Consider the following 20,765-nt stretch of genomic DNA (forward strand, 5'->3'; position numbering starts at 1 on the left):
TTAATCAAGTTATTCATGAGAGGTTCAGTCATAAATTCTATAAACATCTAATGAGTGGCCATTCTGTGTTTGACCCTGAGTTGAATGTAGGTCATCAGAATGTGAATATGTATTAAAATAGTCATGAAATTATCAATCAGGCACAGCACCTACTCTTGAGGTACTCAGACTCTAGCTGAGTTAGGGTGTGCACAGTACCCTGGGAAAATAGAGACAGAATGTGAAAAACTGTGTAGCCCTCCCCTGCCACCTGCCAGTGTGTTTGTTCTAATCCCTGAGCCTGTGGCTATGCCACGTTAAATGGGTAAGAGACCTTGGCAGATGAGATTAAATTAAGGGCCCTTAGGTGGGGGAGATGATCATGGATGATCTGTGTGTGGGCCAATGTAATTGCAAGGGTCTTTAATATTAGAGGGCAGGTCAGTCAAAACAGGATGAGAAGTAAATATGAGGATGGTAGCATAGGTCAGAGAGAAGAAAGATGCTACTCTCCAGCACTGAAGATGGAGAAAGGGCCATGAGCCAGTGAACGCAGGCAGTGGCAAAGAAATGGAGACTGCAGAGGGAACACAACCCTACCGCTACTTTGATTTGAGCCCAGAGAGACTGCCTTTAGACTGCTGATTTCCAGAACTGGAAGACAGTAAGTTTATGTTGTTTTAAGACACCATGTTTGTGGTCCTTTGTTATAGCAGTAACTTAGAGAGAGATTTTTTTCTGGGGTGAAGGAGAATGAGTTTATGAAAGAGGAGATGTTTGAACTGGGTCATGAAGTATGAGCAGGAGTTCATCGGGTATAGAAAGGGGTAGAAGGAAGCCTGGGCGTAGGGGAGAGGAGATATGCAAAGGGCGTGTAAAGGCAGAGTGTGCTTGGAGGCTGGCTATTGGCCCACTGGGTTGGAGCACAATGTATCTGAGGGCTGAAATAGGACGTGAGGTCAGAGAGGCGGGGAAAGGATCCTAACTCAGAAGTGGTTTCAAGGGAAGTCCTTGAGGGTTTTAAGAAAGAAAAGAATACTCTAGTTTTTGTTTTAAACAGACAGTTCTGGCATCTTGTGGAGCTCAAATGGAAGGGACCTGACCAGATCAGAGGTATGGAGGCTAATGTAGTGATCAGGTAATTCCATGGCAGGAGTGGTGAACATGGGAAGGAGGGAATGACCATGGGAAGGAGGGAATGATCAAAGACATGTGTGAACTAGGGCTGATAGGACTCAGAGTTCAACCGAATGGGGGTGGGTGACAGAAAGGGAGGAGTCATAATGTCTTCTGGGTGTTATTAGACTGCCACTCACTAGGGCACAGGAGTGGGCTTGGTAGAGGGCAGGACTGGGTCACAGGAGAAATGATGAGTTCACTTTGGAACATGGTGGAGGGTGATTTGTACATCTGGGAAGAACTGTCCAAAGGCATGTGGCAATCAAATCTATTATCTATGTCACCATGAGGTGATACTAAAGTCACCTGAATTCCTTCTACACCATGGCTGGGCTGAGGTGCAGGGGGTTTGAGACTGAGAAACTCAGTGGTTTGCTCATAAATGTTTAATAGTCAGGTCTCTGGGAAGAAAAAAAATAGGCCTTGCTATGTAGGATTTGCCAATTCCTGTGATAGAAATACTCCTAATTGTCCATCATGACCTATTTCAAACTACTAACTCAGCCTCACTGAACCTGGACTTGGAGAGAGATGCTCAGTCGCACATCATTATATAGTTTCTCCTTGCATAGATATAATAAAAATAAATCCTCCCAAGAGCATAAGTAATAGTAAAATAGTAAAAGCATAAATAGTAGTAAAATATAAATACTATTTATATTTATAGAATATAAAATTGTCAAGAATTTTGTGAGCTGGTTGGTAACACAGACATGATTATTTTTTAGAAAATTATACTACATTTAAAAAAAAGAAAAGAAATACCCAAAATAACTACCTCCTTATTATTTTGTGTAGGGGAGAAGGGAGAAGGGCCAGGACAGGGGTGGGAAGAGCACAAGGGACTATGGAGATGGAGCACGGGCATGGGCGGTGGAGTTTCACGGGAAACCATAGACTGTACAAAAATGAAGGATGATATCATGAATATATTAAAAAAAGAAAAAGAAAAAAGCTGATGATTCACATCATCCTAGTGAATGAGTGATTCAGGGAAGAGGCTGCTGGACGTCCTGGAATAAAGAGACCTGGGCAAGATTTATTTATTCTAAGTGCTAAATGGGAGACACAGATACTTTTCTGCTGTTCTGGTACCTTTGAACTGCCTCCGATTGAGCAACTGCACATATTTCCAAGAAGAAAAAAAGCTTTTTCAAGTGTTTTTAAAAAACACTTGTTTTTAAAAAAGAATTGCTGAGCTTAATTTGGAAAGGAAACCTGGGGAGATGTTCAGACTTACTTCTCGTCATGACTGGGGGTGGATGGGGTGTGGTGGGGTGGGTAGAAGTCTGGTCCTGCTGGGCCATTTTTCAAAAACCCAGATGCCAGGTTTTTCAGGGTTTCTCTCACCCACCCCTTCCTCCAGAGTGGCAGCTACAGCCCACAGCTTCCTGAGTGCGCAGGGATCAGAATTAGGAGGTGGCCTGGTGCTCCATGATGTCTGTCATTTGACAAAATGTCCATCATGCTTCCTGTCCATCCTCGGTTAGTAAGTAAGCTCTGAATCACCCTTCCCAAGACAACTTCAGGTCTCTGTGTGGCTGCACAGGAATTACTATCCTATCATCCCCTCACCTGGATGTGAGACTATCTAAAGGCCTTATTTATCAGGTCTTCCCAGATCAGCTTTTCATCTCTTTGGGGTCAACTCCCCAGCGTTGTGCCTGGCAAATGTGGCCCAGGGCCTCACTGCTCTCAGAGTCAGGGATATTCTTCCACCTCCCAGGGAAGTGAGACACAGGCTGGTTCTCAGGGACTCCTGTCTAAATCCTGTCACCACTCTATTTCTCCTGTCTCTCCCTCACCCCATAATCATATACTAATTTCAGGGAGATTTACCTTACCTAGGATGTCTCTTCCCAAATATTTTTTATGGGACATGAGTCCTTTCTGATTTTCCCAAGGACCAGTCCTTTGTCATATCCAAGGCCAGGCTAAATGACCTATTCTCTACCCTCCCCAAGGCAAGGAGCACAAAATGGCCTCACTGTTTGTCTGAGAGGAAATCTAAGGGGAAAAGAAGAGATGAGGGGAAGGGAAGTGCAGTTGTCATTCCAAATGTGCCTCCTGCCCCCACTCCCAGCTGAGCATTGTACAGACCCCTGCCCTCTGTGAGTTGGCTTGGCTTCTCCTAGCTGTGGCCCTGTCGCTGGTCGAGGCAGATGCTGAATCACTCCCAGGACTAGAAAGGGTTCTGGGTCAGGGGTGGACGGTACCCACAGGACTAGCCAAGAGAGCGTGGCCAGAGGGGCAGTCCCCAGGGAGTGTTGGGAGTACCTAGTCCCACCGGAGCAGCTGGCTGTGGCTGTGCCCCCGGTGCCTAGCCAAGAGGGGCTGACTCATCCAACACAACCTGTGCCAGGAGTCACTGGGGAAGTTCCTTCCAGTTCTCATCTTCCCCTTCTTTCTTCCGCCCTTCTATACTCGCAGCATAGATCTGGAATGACCCCAGTGCTGTGTCCTGTTTCCACTCTCTTTCAGCCCATCACTGGTAGTCTGATAGCAACTGGACATCAGCCTCAGTGGAGTGCACCACCCAGTGGTCTTAATTCCAGTCATGTCTGAGGGTCATTGATCTGTCAGTGCAGAGAAGCCCTGGCCAGGGTAGGACTGTTTCCTTTGACAGAAACAAAGCCTGGAACCCTTCCACCCAGGTGAACAGCAGAGCCTCTTGGCCTACTTGGCTCAGGAAATACAGTTGCCTTATTTAAAGAGTGGGAAAGGATTCATTTAGCACATACTATGTGCCAGCACCTGTGGGTGTTTCCTAATTTAATTCTTATAACAACCCTAAAAGGTAGGTGCTTTACCTCCACTTTACAGATGAAAAAACTAAGGCCGTGGAAGACTAATCCAGCAAGAAAGAGGCAGAGAGAAAATTAGAACATAATCAGTCAAGTTCTAAAATTCTCTTCCAAGGTTAGGAAGCAGGATGGGACTGTCCCAAGGTGGACCCCCTCTTGGGCTCACCTACAAGAAGACAGGATAGGTCCAGGGACACAAAAGTGCACCTCTCATTGCTTTAAGTTAATTTGTGAGGCCTGTGTGATTTCTCTTGTGTCTAGAACTGCCCTGGATTGGGTTCTAGGTCAGGAGAGGAGGTACCCCCAGTCAACAAGGCCCGGTGAGAGAATGGGGAGTATCCTCTCTCTCCTATGAGAGTTATCCCAGAGAAAAGAAGATCAGAGGCAAGACCGGAGGACACCAGCTTTCATAGCATGGACACAGCTGATTCTTATTTCCTAAAAGCAAGCTCTTCAAAATGAGAGGCCAGAAAGCTGACATGCATGTCAGGGACCTGGAAACTTCTCTGATTCTCTCCCTCACCGGCATGCTTTGATCAAAGTTTTGCCCCATTTGGGCTTGTAAGATGTGAGGGGGGCAGGGCCATGGTAGATAGATGCGCCCATCTCTGGCAACCCTCTCTGTCATGGCTTCAACTTGCAGAGGGATTGCGAGATGTATGACAGCCACCCCCAACCATTCCCTCCATCAAATTCTTCATCTAGAGATAGACCAGTGGTATTAATAGCAACCTAATCTCATTTTAAATTCTTTGTGCTGCTAAAATGAAAGCAAAAATTCAAAGCTGGAGGAACAAAAAAAAAAAAAAAAAAAAAAAAAACTCCCTTCTGAGAATTCTGAGTCACTCCAGAAAGGTCAATGGAGGTTGGGTTAACCCATTGTTCCCAGAGGGCTGATCAGCTTGTGGGCTCTGCTCCTGCAAGCCTGAACTGTCAGAGGGGTCTGGTCTTTGCTGGGCTGGCTGGGAGAGAATGAGAGCCATGTTTGGGGTCTCTGTGAGAGGCCACTGTTGCCAAGAAAGCCACCCGTGAGCTTACAGGCACGGTCCTGCAAGGAGCAGGGAAGTCAGACAGATCTCTGGCTAATTTCTGGTGCTGCCTTTCATGAATAATGTGACTTTGGGCTAGTCTTCAAGTCTGTTTTGTCATCTATGAAATGAGGCTAATTATAACATTTAATAATGGCACTAAGTTACCTACCCCCTGGGCTGCTGAACAGGCTCGTTGAGTGCATTGAATGTGATAATCTCTGTAAAGGTCCTTACTAAATCATGACTTTTGATGATGACCCTATGCTTCCTGAAACACAGACAGCCGCCTCAGACACCCATGGCCCCTCCATTGAGGCATGCAGAAAGGGGTGTTACCCATTTATGGATGGACATGCTGTCAAAGGAGCCCTTTTTGCCATCCTGCTCTCTCCCCACAGCTCACAGGATGCTACACCAGCTAACAACAGGGGCAGGGTCTGTGGTAATGAGTTGACCTAATGAGTGTTTCACTTCCTGGGTGAAAGGTTGATGGATAAAGCAATGGATATTATGAAGGGAAGAGTCAGAAGACGAGTAAGTGAACGGATGGACTGATGGGTAGAAGGATGGATGAATGGGAGGACTTCCTCTCCTATAGTGGGGGTCTTGACACTTCAAACTGTGGGTCCACTCTTGCCCCCATAAGACCCTGGTTTGACAACCTACTGCTTCCTCTCCCTGCACCACTACCATCCTGGGAATTCACACTCCATTCCTTCTTAGGCAGAGTCCCTACGCTGGATTCTATGGCTACATTCAGGCAGAACTGGTGGTGGGGAGGAAGAGAAGAAGGGAAAAGTGATAAGACTAATAATGGGAACAACCTGGCTTAGAATCCTTGACTTTCCATTTATTGGTTGTGTGGTCTCAAGCAAGTTGCAGAAGCAATCCGATCCTTAGTTTCTTAATACATAAAATAATAAAAACCATCTCACAGGAGTTAAATAAGGTGATCTTTGAGACACACTGGGCAGTGTTTGGTACTGAGACACTGATGGGAGAGTGGATGTGAGTCCTGCGTGCCCACGACATATTTCTAGTGGCAACCTAGAAATAGCTGATGAATGAAGTAAGGAATGTTAATTTGCTTTCACTCATGAGCATGGCTAGGGGTAAATAAAATATTTAAGTGTGATTTAGAGATTTTTGACCATTTCAGTTACACAAATGATTGAATAGTCACCCCAGCACAGGCTTGGATTACTTGTGCCATGTATAAAGGTAACTAGACCGAGTTAAGTTACTTGGCTGCCCCTCAGTTTTCCTTCTCATAAAATGTACCAGGTTATACTTAAGTATTGGCTGGGGGCAGAATGAGTAGAGGTCAAAGAGCTGATTGGCTCTTGGTGACAACCTCCCCCCCCAACCCTTTACTGACGAGACTGGAGCGGCAGTGAGCAGAGTCCTGAAAATGGGTTAAAGAAGGAGCAGCTCCGAGACCAAACATTGCTAAATATTTTTTCCTTTTTTGGGTTGGTGCTCTAGATCACCACTTCCTGGAGATTGTATTCTAAACTTTGCTGTGATGGATGTGAGGTCCGCGTGCCCACGAGCTCCAGCGGAACCCAGTGTCACCCTGGGGGAGGAACTCTGCTTTACCTTGCTATTTTAAGCAGCGAGTTTATAGTAAGAAATGAGAGAAAAAGCAAATGAGCAGGAGCAGCGTGGGAATGGAGGGGATGGCCTCTGCAGGCGGGGCTGCTGAAGCTTCCTTTGCAGAGCTGGGGGGTTCCGTCTGGTCAGGGTGGGACCTCAGCCAGCCTCCACTCTGCTTTATTCTGTAGCCGCTGACATCTCATAGTGCTTGTTTGACTTATTTTGTTTCTGTTTTACTTAGCTTTCTGACCCAGGGACTAACTATAGGTCTCTCTTGAGGAATAAGTGGTGGAGGAGAAGAAGTAGAAAATTAAAAAATGATTTGGAATATCATGATCCCCAAAACCTAGGAGACAGGACCATCAAGTCTGTGGTCTTGTGACTAGGAAAAATCCAGGATTTAAGGGACATCTTAGGTTGGAATAGGCCTCTCGAGCGGGTTAGGAATCCTCTGCCTCTCATCTCAGCCTTTTCTTAAATTCTCCCTGGAATGGGAACTCACTCCTTTAGAGTAACTGCCTGTTTTGTCTTCACATGTTCCTACCACTAGAAAGTTTTGCCTTGCCATGATCTGCACTTTCAGTCACTGGCCATACATCTATTCTTCAAGGACGACAGAAATACAAGTATTACTACCAAATGCCTGCGATTTTATTTCCCCATTGTACCTACTTTTCTCAGGCTAAAGGTCTTTAGTTCTTCAAACATAAAGTCTTTCCCCCTGCATCAATTTTAGAACATATCCCAATGTGTGTGATTCTTTAGCAAGCACAATAAATTGTGCACATTAAGGCAGAAAGAAGAAGTAGAACATTCACCTCCTATGTTTTTGAACTATTCTCCTATTGAAACAACCTGTACCTGCATACATATCACACAACATTTCATGGGAGGTGTAACCAGCTTCCCTGATAGAACTGGGGTTTGGGACACTCTGTTGCTATCCTCAACCCCTATTGTTACTACATACTTTGCCCAACTCTACTCATATCACTGTTGCTAAAGTCCAAGTAACTGTGATAGAAATTAACCACAGAGTTCACCTTTGGGCAAACGTGATGCTCATTTTATTCATACAGTCACCATTTGGTATGGAGATGTAGGATGCCTAACCCTATATGCCTGCTCCCAAGAGCCAGGCCGTCTCTGCCTAGTAGGGCTTCTGCCTTCCATTTCACATTTGAATATGCACAGCTCAGCTCAAACACCATTTCTAATGTGAAACCTTCACTAAAATTATGCCCTATCTCAGTCCCATTATCCATAATTACAGACCTTTTTCTGGGATCCCATAGTTTCTTACTTTCAAAGTGTTTACCCCATTACACTGTTTGTTTCCCATCTCTGGGCTATGTTGTCCTCAAGGTCCATGTTTTCATTTGGTTTATGTCACCAGCACCTAGCACAGGGAGAGTAGGTGTACAGTAAGTGTTTGTGAGTGACTCAGTCCATAGATTCTGCTTGAGATGAGATTACTTAAACTGGCCAGCAGGGGTCGCCCCAGCTGTTTCAGAACCGCATGGGAAGATCTTTCCAAAGCAGAGGATGACAAAAGCCAAGATGGTGGAGGTCACTGTGACTAATTCTGTGGCTAAAGTTCTCTAAGCACAGATCAACAAGCACTGCTTGATGCATCTTTTGGGTATCCATTAATGAATTAGACTCTTCATCTGCTTCAGGAGCCCAGTCAGAGATGTGTGTGTTGGGTGGGGTATCTGTCAGAGCTGTGGTTGAGGCCAAATCAGAGTGCCCCACAGCACTCTGGCTCTGGAGCCTTCCTGTGGGGTGGGGAGAATATCTGGTATCATGGGAGGTGGCGGGGCTTTCCTCTCCAGATGGAGACCTGCCATTACTTGTCTTTTTCTAAAAGGCAGCATGCAACTAGACCCTTTGGCTCAGGTCTGTTGGGAGTTCATAGCCCCGAGCCTCTAAACTGGCAAAAAAACAAAAACAAAAACAAAACCATGAAACAGCAGTTACTAGTTACAAAGGACAGAAAATCCAACCCAAACAGATTTAAATACCAAGAGATTTAATTATTTGTGTAACTGGCTAGTTCAAAAAGCATCTAGGCAGCCAGTGGGCTTTGATCAGGGTTCCATGCCAGTCTCTTTACTCTGCCTCCTTCTCTGTGAATGTCAGTTCTTTCCATGGCTTTCCTCATGGAAGCAAAATGGCAGCGGCTACCTCAGGTCTCACATCTGCACACTCCACCACCCAGAGCAACAGAAAACAACTGGGTTTCAGGATATTGCTGTGGATTCACTGTCTTAGGTTGGGTCTGTTGTCCATTTTTGAGCCACGCACTGTGGGGAGAAGGCTGAACTCACGCTGATGAGGGTCAATCCTAGACGGAACCTCAAGGCTGCTACACCATGGGGAGGGGTAAGCCTGGCTCCTGGGGGAAGTGACCTAAGGTTGCATGGGATGGGCACACGAGAGTCACCCTAGCAGAGCTCCAGAATAGTGGCAGAGCTGACAGGCCCAATGAGGGCTGCTCTCCAGGGAGAGAGCCCATATTAAGGGTCAGAAGAGCTGCCAAAGGGGGTGAGGAGAGCCATGGGGCAGGAAGTCAGAGGCACCCTTTATCCTCCTGCCCTGGACAAAGAAGGCTGTGTGGTATAGGGAAAGAGCCTGGGCCTCAAAATCAGGAAGATCTGAATTCAAATGCATTCTTCCTCTCTGAAGCAATTCTATAAAAAGTGAACATAAATTCCTGCATCAGAGGTCGTTGTGAAATTAAATTAGGTGGCAGTGGTAATGCTCTTAGGATAGTGGCTAGCACCCAGTAGGTGCTCAAGAAGTGGGAGAAAAAGACACATCTGATCTCAATGGAGTATTCTCCGTTAGCTATGGCATGGAGGAATTTGAAACAGTTTTCTCCCTCTTTGGATTGCAGTGTTTACTGTAAGGACCAAATTGGAGGCAAAAATCTCTAAGGCCACCTCTGACTTTGTAAACAGAGCTAGTGAGGAGGAGGAAATGCAATTCCAAATGCCTTCTTCCAGCCCCTTTCAACCTCTAGTGTTGATGCAAGCACAAGCAGGCTCTCGCCTGCTTATGGCTCCTGGAAGCAGAAACCCAACTTGGATCAGGGATGGGAGTGGATTTGACTTGTCCTTTTGGCGTCTCCTCAGCCTGCGGAGCCCAGGTCTCTTGAAGCATCTTTCGGGCTGACGCAGCGGAGGTTCCGGGCACGCTCAGCTACTCCTGCCAGGAGGCTGCCATGCCCCACATTCCTGAGGACCAGGAGCCCCCCGGAGAGCCACAGGCTGCCCAGAGCCCTGCCGGCCAAGTAAGTGTCCCCTCCCTGCCTGCAGCTAGACTGATCGGAGCCAAGCCAAGAACTCCGGGCCGAGGCCACCGTGGTCGGCCTGACCAGAGGGTTGGCTCGTAGTCTGTGCAGGCTGCAGTGGGTACCAAGGGAGTTGTCGGCTTCCACAATGAGAAATAAATACTGCAAGTCCATTTGAATTGCTGAAAGCCCTCACATATCTGAGAATGGAACTTCTTAGGCTGCCTGACTGAGGCAACCTGGGAAGTCGATCATCCTAACTAACTCTGTAGACGCCCTCTGTAGAATGGACAAAGCCATCAGCAGAGGGCCTCTCCACATCAAGGCTATAGGCACCAGCACCTACTTATTTAAAGTGAATCCCCTTAAAAAGAAAATCAAAATTCCACAGTGAATAGTGAAAAGGGTTTTCAGCAAAATTGTATTCTGAAGATAAAATTAAGTTAAAAGGTCTTGTGGAGATAGTATTGTACAGATCAGATTACACAAACAAGTCACACTGAGCTGAGTATTACAAAAATACAGACAATATGCTAATTTTTAGAATGGAAAGATTTGTCCAGGTCATTGACTTGGGTGTTGGTATATCTATTTTCTATATTGATAAAACAATCTGTTCACACGATACCACATCCTTCACTTTTTACTTCACAGCATTTCACTAGGATATGCAATTTGTTTAATATTTAAGAGCTTCATTCATTTTCCCAAGGACCTCTTTCAATTCAGTATTCACATCATGGTATCATCCACATAACTTTATCTTCACTTGTTAACCAATCCACTCTATCTGCTTCTTACTGGTCCACAGTCTTGCACATGACGTTCTCCAGCCATGTTTCTTTGACTTCATGCACTTGGCAGTTGGTTGCACTAAACTTGTACCGTCCTGTTCTCTCTGACGGCCATCCAACTGACCTCAGCTAGAAGGGACAGACACTTGTTAAGTGAGAGAGGAATGTAGGAGTGAGCATTCACTTGATAAGTGGAAAGATACTTAGTGAATATTTTCATGTAATGATAATGTTTGTTTCCTTACACACCATAACTGTGGGAACTTAGACTAAATACTTAGAAAAGAATGGCCTCTTATAACTCCATATCCTAAGTTCATGGGGTTGAGATGTTTCAGAACTTGACTGCCTTTGGGAGCTCTTGAATTTCTGAATGACACAGACCAATCCCCCAGGCCTTTGGCTGCACACAGGCTGCCTGCTCATGGTTTTATTAAGTGCCCACCTCACCCACCTCAGTGGATGACAACTGGCCTCCCTCAAACAGAGCTCTGCTGCTGCCTCTTTCCTACAGCTGCTCCTCACCGTGTGTGGAAAGTCCCCCAAAGCATTGCAGTAGGAGACTGCAAGTTTTAACCAACATCTCTAGTGAAAGTGTGGGTTAAAGAAGAAAATGATCACACAGAGCAAAACATTCACACTGGATTCAGAGATGACTGTTCCCAAATATCAGATCACAACTCTCAGATCACAACTCTACCAGGTTAGCATCTATACTCCCTGATCTGGACCTAAGCAATGGCCACCCTGCCCCCTTCCACTTCAGAATAGTGTCAGTATACTTAAGACATATTCTTTTGCAAAATCTAGCTCTGAATCCTGGGCAACTCTTTCAAACAACAACCAAGAATGCAAATATAATAAAGATAATAATAAAAGTTTGGAAATGATACAGTTCCCTCCTTGGTGGAGAGATCCTTACCTTTTTTTTTTTTTGAAAGATTTATTTATGCATACAGAATGGGGGTACAGGCCAGAGGTGCAGGGGCGGTGAGAGCATTCACCAGAGACAGAGTGGGGAGCAGAACAGGCAGATTAACTGAAATACACTGCTGAGGGGAGCAGCAGGCAGGTCAGGAGAGGTCTGCCACGCCATGTGGATCACCTCCGGGGTCAGGGATCAAACTCATGCTGAAGTGGCTTTAGCTTTGTAGTGCTGTGCTTTAACCCACTGCACCAACAGGGAGGGCCCGGAGAGATACTTTTATACTGAATTCAGTTCCTCTTGATTCCAAATCTCTCACATTAAAAGATGACCAGGGACCTTCCTGGTGGCACAGGGGTAACACCAGCCATTGCAGCATAAGTTTGATCCCTGGTCAGGGAGCTGACCCACATGCCACAGCAGACCTCTCCTGTCCTTCCCTCAGCAGTGTATTTCAATACAGCTGCCTGTTCTGTTCCCCACTCTGGTGAATCCTCTCATAACCCACTCCCCCCAAACAAACCTCTAGTCTGTTCTCACATGCATAAATAAATATATCCCTTAAAAAAAAAAAAAGATCTTTCAAAACTTTCCCTCTAGAAATACAAAGCAAGACAACACAAAATTCTGCTGACCCCTGACCATTAAGCCACAGACAGAAACAGCTTCTTGGGATGAGAAGTGAGGGTGAGTTTTTAGGGGTGGCCAAGCATGGAAAGGACTCCATGAGCTCACCACACAGTCAAGATCACAGACACCCAGCTGAACAGAAGGAGCTCCAGATTCCATCCCCACAAGGTCACTCAGGGACCCTGTGACCTTGTGCTGGAACCAGACTTCTCTATCATGGGGAATGGGCCTTGATGGTCTCTGAAGGCCTTTCTAAAATGACATGATTGTATCTCTGTGTTCATGGAAAGGTAAGACAATAATGATACTGCAGTATTAATAGTCGGAGCCCAGCAGGAGAAGGATTCATTATGAATTTAGGTGAGTCAGAACAAGGATACCCAGATTCCATAAGGCTCAATATTTAAGAAAATGCATTCTAGAGTCCAACCAAGTTAGGTTCAAGTCACTATTCCTTCACATCTGGTCAAAACAGCTCGTCTACTCATGTCTGTGCCTCCATTCCTCATTTCTTCCCCAGGGCAAGCCTTAGTGGCTGCCTCCTAGACTATTCTGTCTAATGCTGGAGTGGCTCTATTGGCTTCAGGGGCCCTAGAACTAAGGCAGCTCAGACTTATGACTGAAAGCCACAGGATTTACTTCTACCCACCCTGACACTCACAGGGGCTTCCTGAGTTCTCTAGAAGTCTATGGTGGCATTTTCAAGGATGAGGGTCTCCTTCTATTGTATCTATCTTGGGATTCTCATGCAGTTATAGGTTAGGAAAGGGTCAGGCCTTTGGAACTGAGCTGTAGCTCACATCCTTGGGAGCAGCGGAAGCCAGGCAGCCAGGGAAGTTACATTGGCTAGAAGAGCTTGGCTGTAATTCTCAATACCGTGTGAACTCCCACTCTGTGAAGCAGGCAAAGAACAGAGTATCTTTCTGAGTTTACAACTCCCTCGGGCCCAGCCCAGCTTCTTGCTTCTCAGGCCCCAGCCCCCACTTCCCATCACTGACATGAGGGCTAGCGGAGGCCTCCAGATAAAAAAAACCAAAAAACTCATAGGCCTAGCTTTTGTTTTTCTTTATCCATACACAGGCACATGCAGATTCAGAAACATTCATAGGCACATATAGTTATATGCTCTTAAAATCTCTAATCAGCAACAGCAATCAAACGTCACAAAGAAATTAAGGCTCTAGACAATGCACTCTGTGAGGCTGTGTCCTCGGCATGGTAATTGAGTTGACCCTTGAACCCAGAGGGACTCAAAGGACGATCTTGTAGACAAGGGGGTTTGGTAAGGAAAAAAGATGTCAAGAATCACACCTGGAACCTTAGGGGGCCCCAGAATGACTGCCCAGCAGAACTAGAATGTATTACAGATTATATTTAGTCCTTCCTCTCATATAGGCAAAATTCTGTTCAAAGTGCCTAGCATGATCCCTGAACAGTCACTGGGGACCTTCAGTCAATCTAGCCCTGCTGAACCAAAGTTTCCAGGGTAAAACTGTAGGCCTAGTTCCACCCCGAGAAGCTCCTCACTCACACGCAGTCTGTGCCATGGTTGGGTGCTCTGTTCTTTGTCTTCTTTACTTCCTGGTAAAGTAGGAACTTGCTTCCCTGTGACTCTCCCTCAGTTCTGCCCTCCACTATGGCCTCTAGTGGGGTAAAAACCAGCAGATGCAGGAAAGTGATTTCTGGGTCATCCTAGGCTCTCCTTCCCTCCATTTTGTCCCATCTTGACTCTCATGGCAACTATCAAACTTCTCCAACCACTGTGCTGGGTGTACACCAGCCTTTCTCCTCACCATGGGGCACCAAACCTGGCCCCAGGCCCAGAGGCAGTATGACCAAGGTGTCAATTATCTCCTGGCCTATACCCAGCAGCCATATTAGAAAGCTGACTCATGGGATCAGCATGCATGGCCTTCTCAGTGGTGCCTTACAAACCTGAGGGTACAAAGAGGCTCTCATTAGCCTTAAGAGCCCAGTTTTCACTAGATTTAGCTTGGGAATAACCCCTAAACCAAGGTTTTCTGGAAGCCCCCAAGGGAAAGTCAATGTGAATTCATAAGTTGAACTCATAGCTTTCATATCATTTGCTCCAGCATCCCTCCACCTCCACCCTCTGACCCTCACTCTTCCTATCGCCATTGTCCACAAGCCACATAATAACAGCTAACTACATGCCAGCTATATTCCCATTTAAGCTTCCCATCAACATCATGATAGGTATCACCATCCCCATTTCACAACTGAGAAAATGAGGCACAGAGCAGTATCTTCCTCCAAAGCACATGGCATTTAAGTATCAGGCCCAGGACTTGAACCCAGGCAGCCTGGCCCCACAGCCCATTTTCATCTCTAGCCTGTGCTAAGCATTGTAGGCTCTGCCTCAGGGACCCTCTGAGAGACAGCACTGGCACCTGGGACAGCGAGCATCCCAAAGCCACTTGTCAGAGAGAACAAACTTGCAGAATTCACTGCCACTTGAATTCCAAAGCACCACAGCTGGCGGTGCTGGGTCTCATCAAGTTCCTCCCTCCTGTCATGCTCTCAGATGCATGAGCCCGTGGGATCAGGGAACAAGGTTTCATGTCACACAATCTGCCAAGACACTGTGTGCTTGTGCTCTGTCCTATGTACTCTCCTTCTTCATTCTCCCTCAGCCAGACCACAAAACACAACGCTTTCATGCAAGTCGACACCTAGAAACTGCTGTGCTGTTTCTCGTTAGGCCACGCCACCAGGCAGTCATTCCCCATTTCTGAAGAGTTCATTTTGTACTGTGTTTTCTTATCCTCCAGAGAGAATTTGGCTGCAACCCTAATCTACAGCAGGGTCTTGTTGGCTTACAATCACTGCAGCACTCAATGAAGCTGTGACATCTTTTTCTCACTCCCAACCCCTCCCCTAAATTTTAATTAACTAAAAATCAGGTTGGAGCATGCTCTGGAGAAGCAGGGTGTGGCTCTAACAGGAAGGGATCTGCTTGTGCTTTTCCTAGAATCCAGAGGGCCACAAAACTGCTGGGCTTCCTTCTCTCTGGCCCAGAATAGGAAAGCATGGTAACTGCTGCCATAGCAAATCTGGAACCTTCTTCCTATTTGTGTCAGCATAGTAAAAGACCCACCCCAGCTTGCCACCACCAGGCAGGAGTCTGACCAGAGACTGTTCTTTAAGAAGGTTACCAAGTAGGGTTCCGTAAGCAGCCAGGCAGTTCCAGAGGGAAGTGCAAGGTGCCACACAAGAGGTCTGGCAGAGTAGAAAGAGCTGGGCTTCATATCGCTGAGTGTGAACCTGGGTAAGTCACTTATTTTGCCTCAGTTTTCTCATCTGAGAAAGCTGGATGTTACAATAATAAGTAACAACAACCAACCTCTATAAAACCCTTGGTATTTTCCAACCACCCTGGCAGGTTTTCTGTATACATGGTCCTATTCCATTTTTGCTATCCCTGTGAAGAAGGTACTATTCTTATTCCCCTTTGCAGATGAAGAAATGAAACTCAGAAAAGTTAGGTGCCTTAGATACCACAGCAAAGTGGTTGCTGAGCCAAGTTCAAACTCAGGCAGTTTAACTTTAGTTACCAGAATAATATACATAAAGTGCTAAGCATAGTATTCAGTTCATACAACGTGCTCTTTCCTTAATGAGGCAAAAAGTAGTCTACAAAAAAGCTTTGACATGGATCACTACAACTGATCTTCTAACCCCACAAAAGGATGTAGAATATCATGCCTGGAAAATCAGAGTTCTGAGCAGTGAGCTGTTGTATCCATTAAAGGGAAGGAAAGCAATACATGGACTTTTACTGCTAAATTCTAGGCTAAGTTTTTTAGAACCATTATCTCAGGTGAACTTCCTAGTACAAAGACTGAACCCATCTTACAGATTAGGAAACTAAGGCCGGGGTGGTTAAGCCAGCTATCCAAAGCTACATAGCCAGGAAACAACAAGGCCTACATACTATGTGTCATGGCCTAAGCCAAGGAATGACACTAGAATTTGTTTTTTTTTTCCTTCTTTCTAATCCAGAAAATACCCCATTGTACTTCCATGGAGTTTGCTTGAGCACACAGGAAAGGGATGAGGCTTCATTTAAGTTGTGACAGATACTCAGTAAATTTGAAGTTCTGTTGAATTCACTCAATAAATGTTTATTGAATTTAGTCAGCTAATGTTTATTGAGCACTAACTTGCCAAGACCCCACTCTCAAGGTCACTTCTTAATGGATTTGTGATCAAATGACCATCCTCTCTCTGCTCTGATTTGTTCTTTTGTTCTCTATTATCTCTGCTTAGGAGTTGGAGGGTCATTGTGCAATGCAGTCCCTGAGAACATCTGGAGTTTAATGACACAATTCACTATGTGAAATGAATTGCTAGCGCTTTTCTCTCCATTTTACGTCCCTGACGACTTAGGCCCCATCTTCACTGGCTAGACACGGGTTAAACCTGTCTACAACTGTCTATGCCACCCTGAAGATCCCTTGGGAATGTGTACTCAGGAATGAAAAGAAGAACTAGGTAACACACATGAAAAACTTGGGACCTAGTAAGGATTATGCAGAGTAGAGTCTCTCACATCTCTGTCATCCAATGAGAACCCCAACTCCAAGTTTCCTAGGTAACAGGCACTACTCCATGCACTTTGTGGATTTTAGACACGAGAAGCTAGAAACACATGTGGCAGAAGGAAGTGGCACCTACTCAGAACCACTGTGTGCCAGGCCCTGGTCCATACATTTTCTCATTCACAATGACTCTAGGAAGTAGATACCATTATTATTCTATTTTATAATGAGAAAACAAAGGCAGATAAGTACATTCTAATCATTAGAACCTTGGATGCTCCAACTGAGGATTTTTTAATTTATCCTTTCTGAGCACATTTCCAATTATCTCATTCCTTTTGCAATAGTTTCAATGAATATCTTCAATGAAATATCACCAAAGAAATTAGCAGTAAAGCATTAAGATTTTATCTAAAAGATAGTAGAGACACTTATTAGACACCAGCTATGTAGTCTTACCCCTCCAAAGTAGTTTGAATATTATCCCTATTTTACAGGAAAGGGGATTGAGTCTCTGTGAGATTATGTAATTGTCAGTTGTCAGCCATTGTCATGGCTGAGAAGACATCCAAGCCCAAGTTTCCTGCTGAGGTGCTCCTGCCAGCTATGCCTCCTCCTCTGGCCCCACCCAACAGTAAAGACAGTATCCTGGATGGAGAGGTCCCAGGCTTTGTGGGGGGAGGGGAGCAAAGTTAGGGGGTAGAGCAGGGTGGAGCATGATGCTCCATGCTCTATGGAAAAGAAGCTTAGAAACAGTGAAGAGCCACCGAGATGGCTTATAGTGTTTCAAATAGTGAAAAAGAGCTGTGCAATTATAGGTGTGAAAGTACCTAGATGCAAACTGTTTTAGATATTAGAATTATCAGTCCTTAGTGACTATTGTGAGCAATGGAGTAATTTGCCATTTATTGTTTCTTTCGAGTTCACTGTCAGATTGCAGTGAGCTACTCGAAGTCAAGGACTAGGTCTTTCATGTGTGTGTCTCTAACTTTAGCATGTGGTGGAAATCTTGAGAAGGAAGGAAGGAGGAAAGGAGTGAGAAAAAGGGAGGGAAGGGAGGAAATGAAGGAAGGGAGGAAGGAAGGAAGAAAGTAAGAAAGGAAGGAGGGAGGGAAGGAAGGAAAAAAAAGGAAGGCTAAATAAATGGCTATATAAGAGCTTGGTTGGATAACTGGTGACTGAATAGTCAAATGTCTGAGCTGAAACGGAGGGAGGACAAGCTGGAAGATGAAATTAATGGCTGGCTGGCAGGGTAGGTGATGTATCCTCCACAGAGTAAGGCTAATATATATTGTGTTCCTTCATACTCCCAGTCTATTAATATGAGAGTAAAAACAATGATGGAGAAGACAGGATAATCTTGTGATTATTAATCTGACTCTAGAAATAGGGTGGATAGTGTCAGGAAAAAGGGTCCTCTACAGGCAGGCAGGTTCTGGGCACATGGGGACATGCACAAGATAGAAACTACGATAGAAACTTCTGGGAGCTGGGAACTAGTCTTCAGTACTTCAAGGGAAGAGCCCCATGTCCAGCAGTCCTCAGCAGAGGCACTTCTGCTTCCTCCCATGCTCGTTAGATTGGCTGCTGAAATAAAAGCTTTCTCAAAAGTCTCTACAAAGTCTTTTCAACCTGGCACAGAGCTCCAAGTCCTCTCTGTGACCAGGGACCCTCCCTAAAAAAGTAGTTCCTGTTTGCCCTCTAGGCTATGAGAGACAGACAAGGAATACAGCCACATTAGTGCCTACCCTCCATGGCCACCCTCAGTGCCATTGTTACTGCTTTATCTTGTCAACCCTTAAAATAAGCCTGGAAGATAAGGGTTGATAGCTTCACACAAGGTTTGAAAACACAAAATTCAGAGAAAAGTAACACCTCCAAGGTTACCTAAATGAGATTCCTGTCGAGGTCTCCCCAACTTCTTTACCTCACCCTGCCTTCCACCTGGGTGAGGGCAGGACCCAAGTACAGGAGCCAAATGCCCCCTCCTGCCTGGGCTAGAGCTGTTGCCCAAAGCTTGTTAGCCCAGGCCTGTTCATGTGACATTGGGGAAAATAATATTCCCGTCCGTGACTCGGGCCTATATTTATCCCTGAGCCCAGGCTGTTAGGAAACTGTTGTGCGTTCCTGGGAATTTATGAGTGAAATAAATATTTAAATGTTTCTATAAGGTTTATTTAAGGAGAACAAGATGTGACCTGCTAGTTCATGATAGGGTGGGATTTCTGAGAGTTGGAAAAAATGGACCCCGGGGGAGGCTGGGTCACCCACCAACCAAGGGTAAGGAGGTAGCCCTGCTCTTTTTCCTCTAATTGTGTGTTCAGTTTTATATTGACTCTAGGGTTTCTTGGAGGAAGCAGCTTGTGAAGGAGATTAAAGCTTGGAAGCGTGGGAGGGGTGTGGGAGACCTGGTATATCAGGATGGAAGCTAGGAGGACGACTGCACGAGTAGCTTGGTGTGGTTAGTGGGAAGACCATTGTTTACTCATTGCACAGCCTTGGACAAGCCCATTTTTGGTTAATAAAGTGGGGATCAGAATAGGAAAAGAAGGGAAAGAAATCGTTTCTATCACATACTCTATGCTCAGGGCCTTTACTTTCTCCTCAACTCCTCTTTATATTTCTAGGTAATGGGTATCCTGGGGCTTGTTTGCAGAATTTCTGGGAGGATTAAATGGAAACAAAAGAAAACACACACACACACACACACACACACAGGAAGTTTCTGGGGCAGGGCCAGGCACACAGAAAGTCAGAGTAAATGTCACTTTCCTCTATTCCTATTTGTTTCTGTGCTTCTTGTGTCTGTAACCCCAAAAGGCCTCTCTTATTGGTCTGAGAAGCAGGTGGTAAAAGAAGAAGTAGAACTAGGTAAAGGTGGCTTCAGAGGTGGCTTCTCCGGGAGCCCTAGATTACTTGAGCTGGCATGGCTAGAGGCACTTGTGGAGATGCTCTGTGGCTCTATGATCACAAAGGTTAGGCCTTCCTGATAGAAGTCCAGTTGGCTGATCCGACCCCAAACTAGGTATAATGATCTCAAAATCAAATTTCAAAGGAATGTATTCAGTCCTAAAATTATCGCTAGCAATACCAGAATACTGCTATCAGGACATATGCCACCTCCTCAACATTTTCAAAGTGACTTTGATGAACTTTCCATCTGGACTGCCAGACTTATCAAGTGAAAATACAGTTGTGATAGTTGGAAAATATATTATTTTTTATATTTATTTTTGAAATTCTAATATGCTGAGAATTCTGTATTTTATCTGGCATTTACATTTTTAAACCAACCCATTTAATTCTTATAATTAGCCTGAGATAGTTACTTTTCAAATGAGGTAACTGGAGCACAGAGAAGCAGGGTAACTTGCCCAGGGCCATACAACTAAATGAGAAGCTATACCATGACCAAGCCTGGCTCCCAAGACAGCCCTTGGAATCCCAATGCAAGTAACTTGGCTGGCAGACTGTATTTGGAAGCACCACCCCACCTTGGAAGCTCTCTGACCTTCTGTTGAGGATGCCTGCAGCCCCATGAACAGCAGCCATCTAGGAGAGCTTTGCTGCAAATGGCCTTTAGCTAGAGGAAGGAGAAAATTTCCACAGAAAAGTAGCTTAGTCAAGGCCTTGCAGGCAGTCTAATTCATGGGTGTCAACCTGAGGGCACCAGGCCCTAGGCAATATGAGACTGGGGCGAGGGAGGGTACTTCCACCCTACTCTTTTCCCACACACCCCTCTTGTGCTAACTGGGAAGCATTTCAGAGGATGTCTTCATTCTACTCTGTCTTCCCCTGCCCTAGCGTGAACCTGGCAGTTAATAATAAATGTTTGCTGGAGGAATGGACAGAATAAAGCACAATAATGTATGGATTTTTGCAAAATGACTCTTCGTAGACTCCAAGACTTACTAATCTTTTGCAAATCAATTATAGAAAGAAAGGTTAAGACAATGTAAGCAATAATCGG

The 20,765-nt window shown here is 45.4% G+C and overlaps 1 protein-coding gene across 1 annotated transcript in view; it reads left to right on the forward strand.

Moving 5' to 3' along the window:
• Positions 1-9,686: 9,686 nt before the first annotated feature.
• The window catches only part of MRVI1 (murine retrovirus integration site 1 homolog), a 71,893-nt gene continuing 60,814 nt past the window's right edge, over positions 9,687-20,765 (forward strand). The window contains 1 exon segment of the mRNA XM_004683047.2: positions 9,687-9,884. Coding sequence (XP_004683104.1) covers positions 9,687-9,884 — 198 coding nt within the window.

This window comes from Condylura cristata, unplaced genomic scaffold, assembly GCF_000260355.1.
Source record: "Condylura cristata isolate star-nosed mole 26May11 unplaced genomic scaffold, ConCri1.0 scaffold00015, whole genome shotgun sequence".
In the NCBI taxonomy this organism is placed as follows: domain Eukaryota; kingdom Metazoa; phylum Chordata; class Mammalia; order Eulipotyphla; family Talpidae; genus Condylura; species Condylura cristata.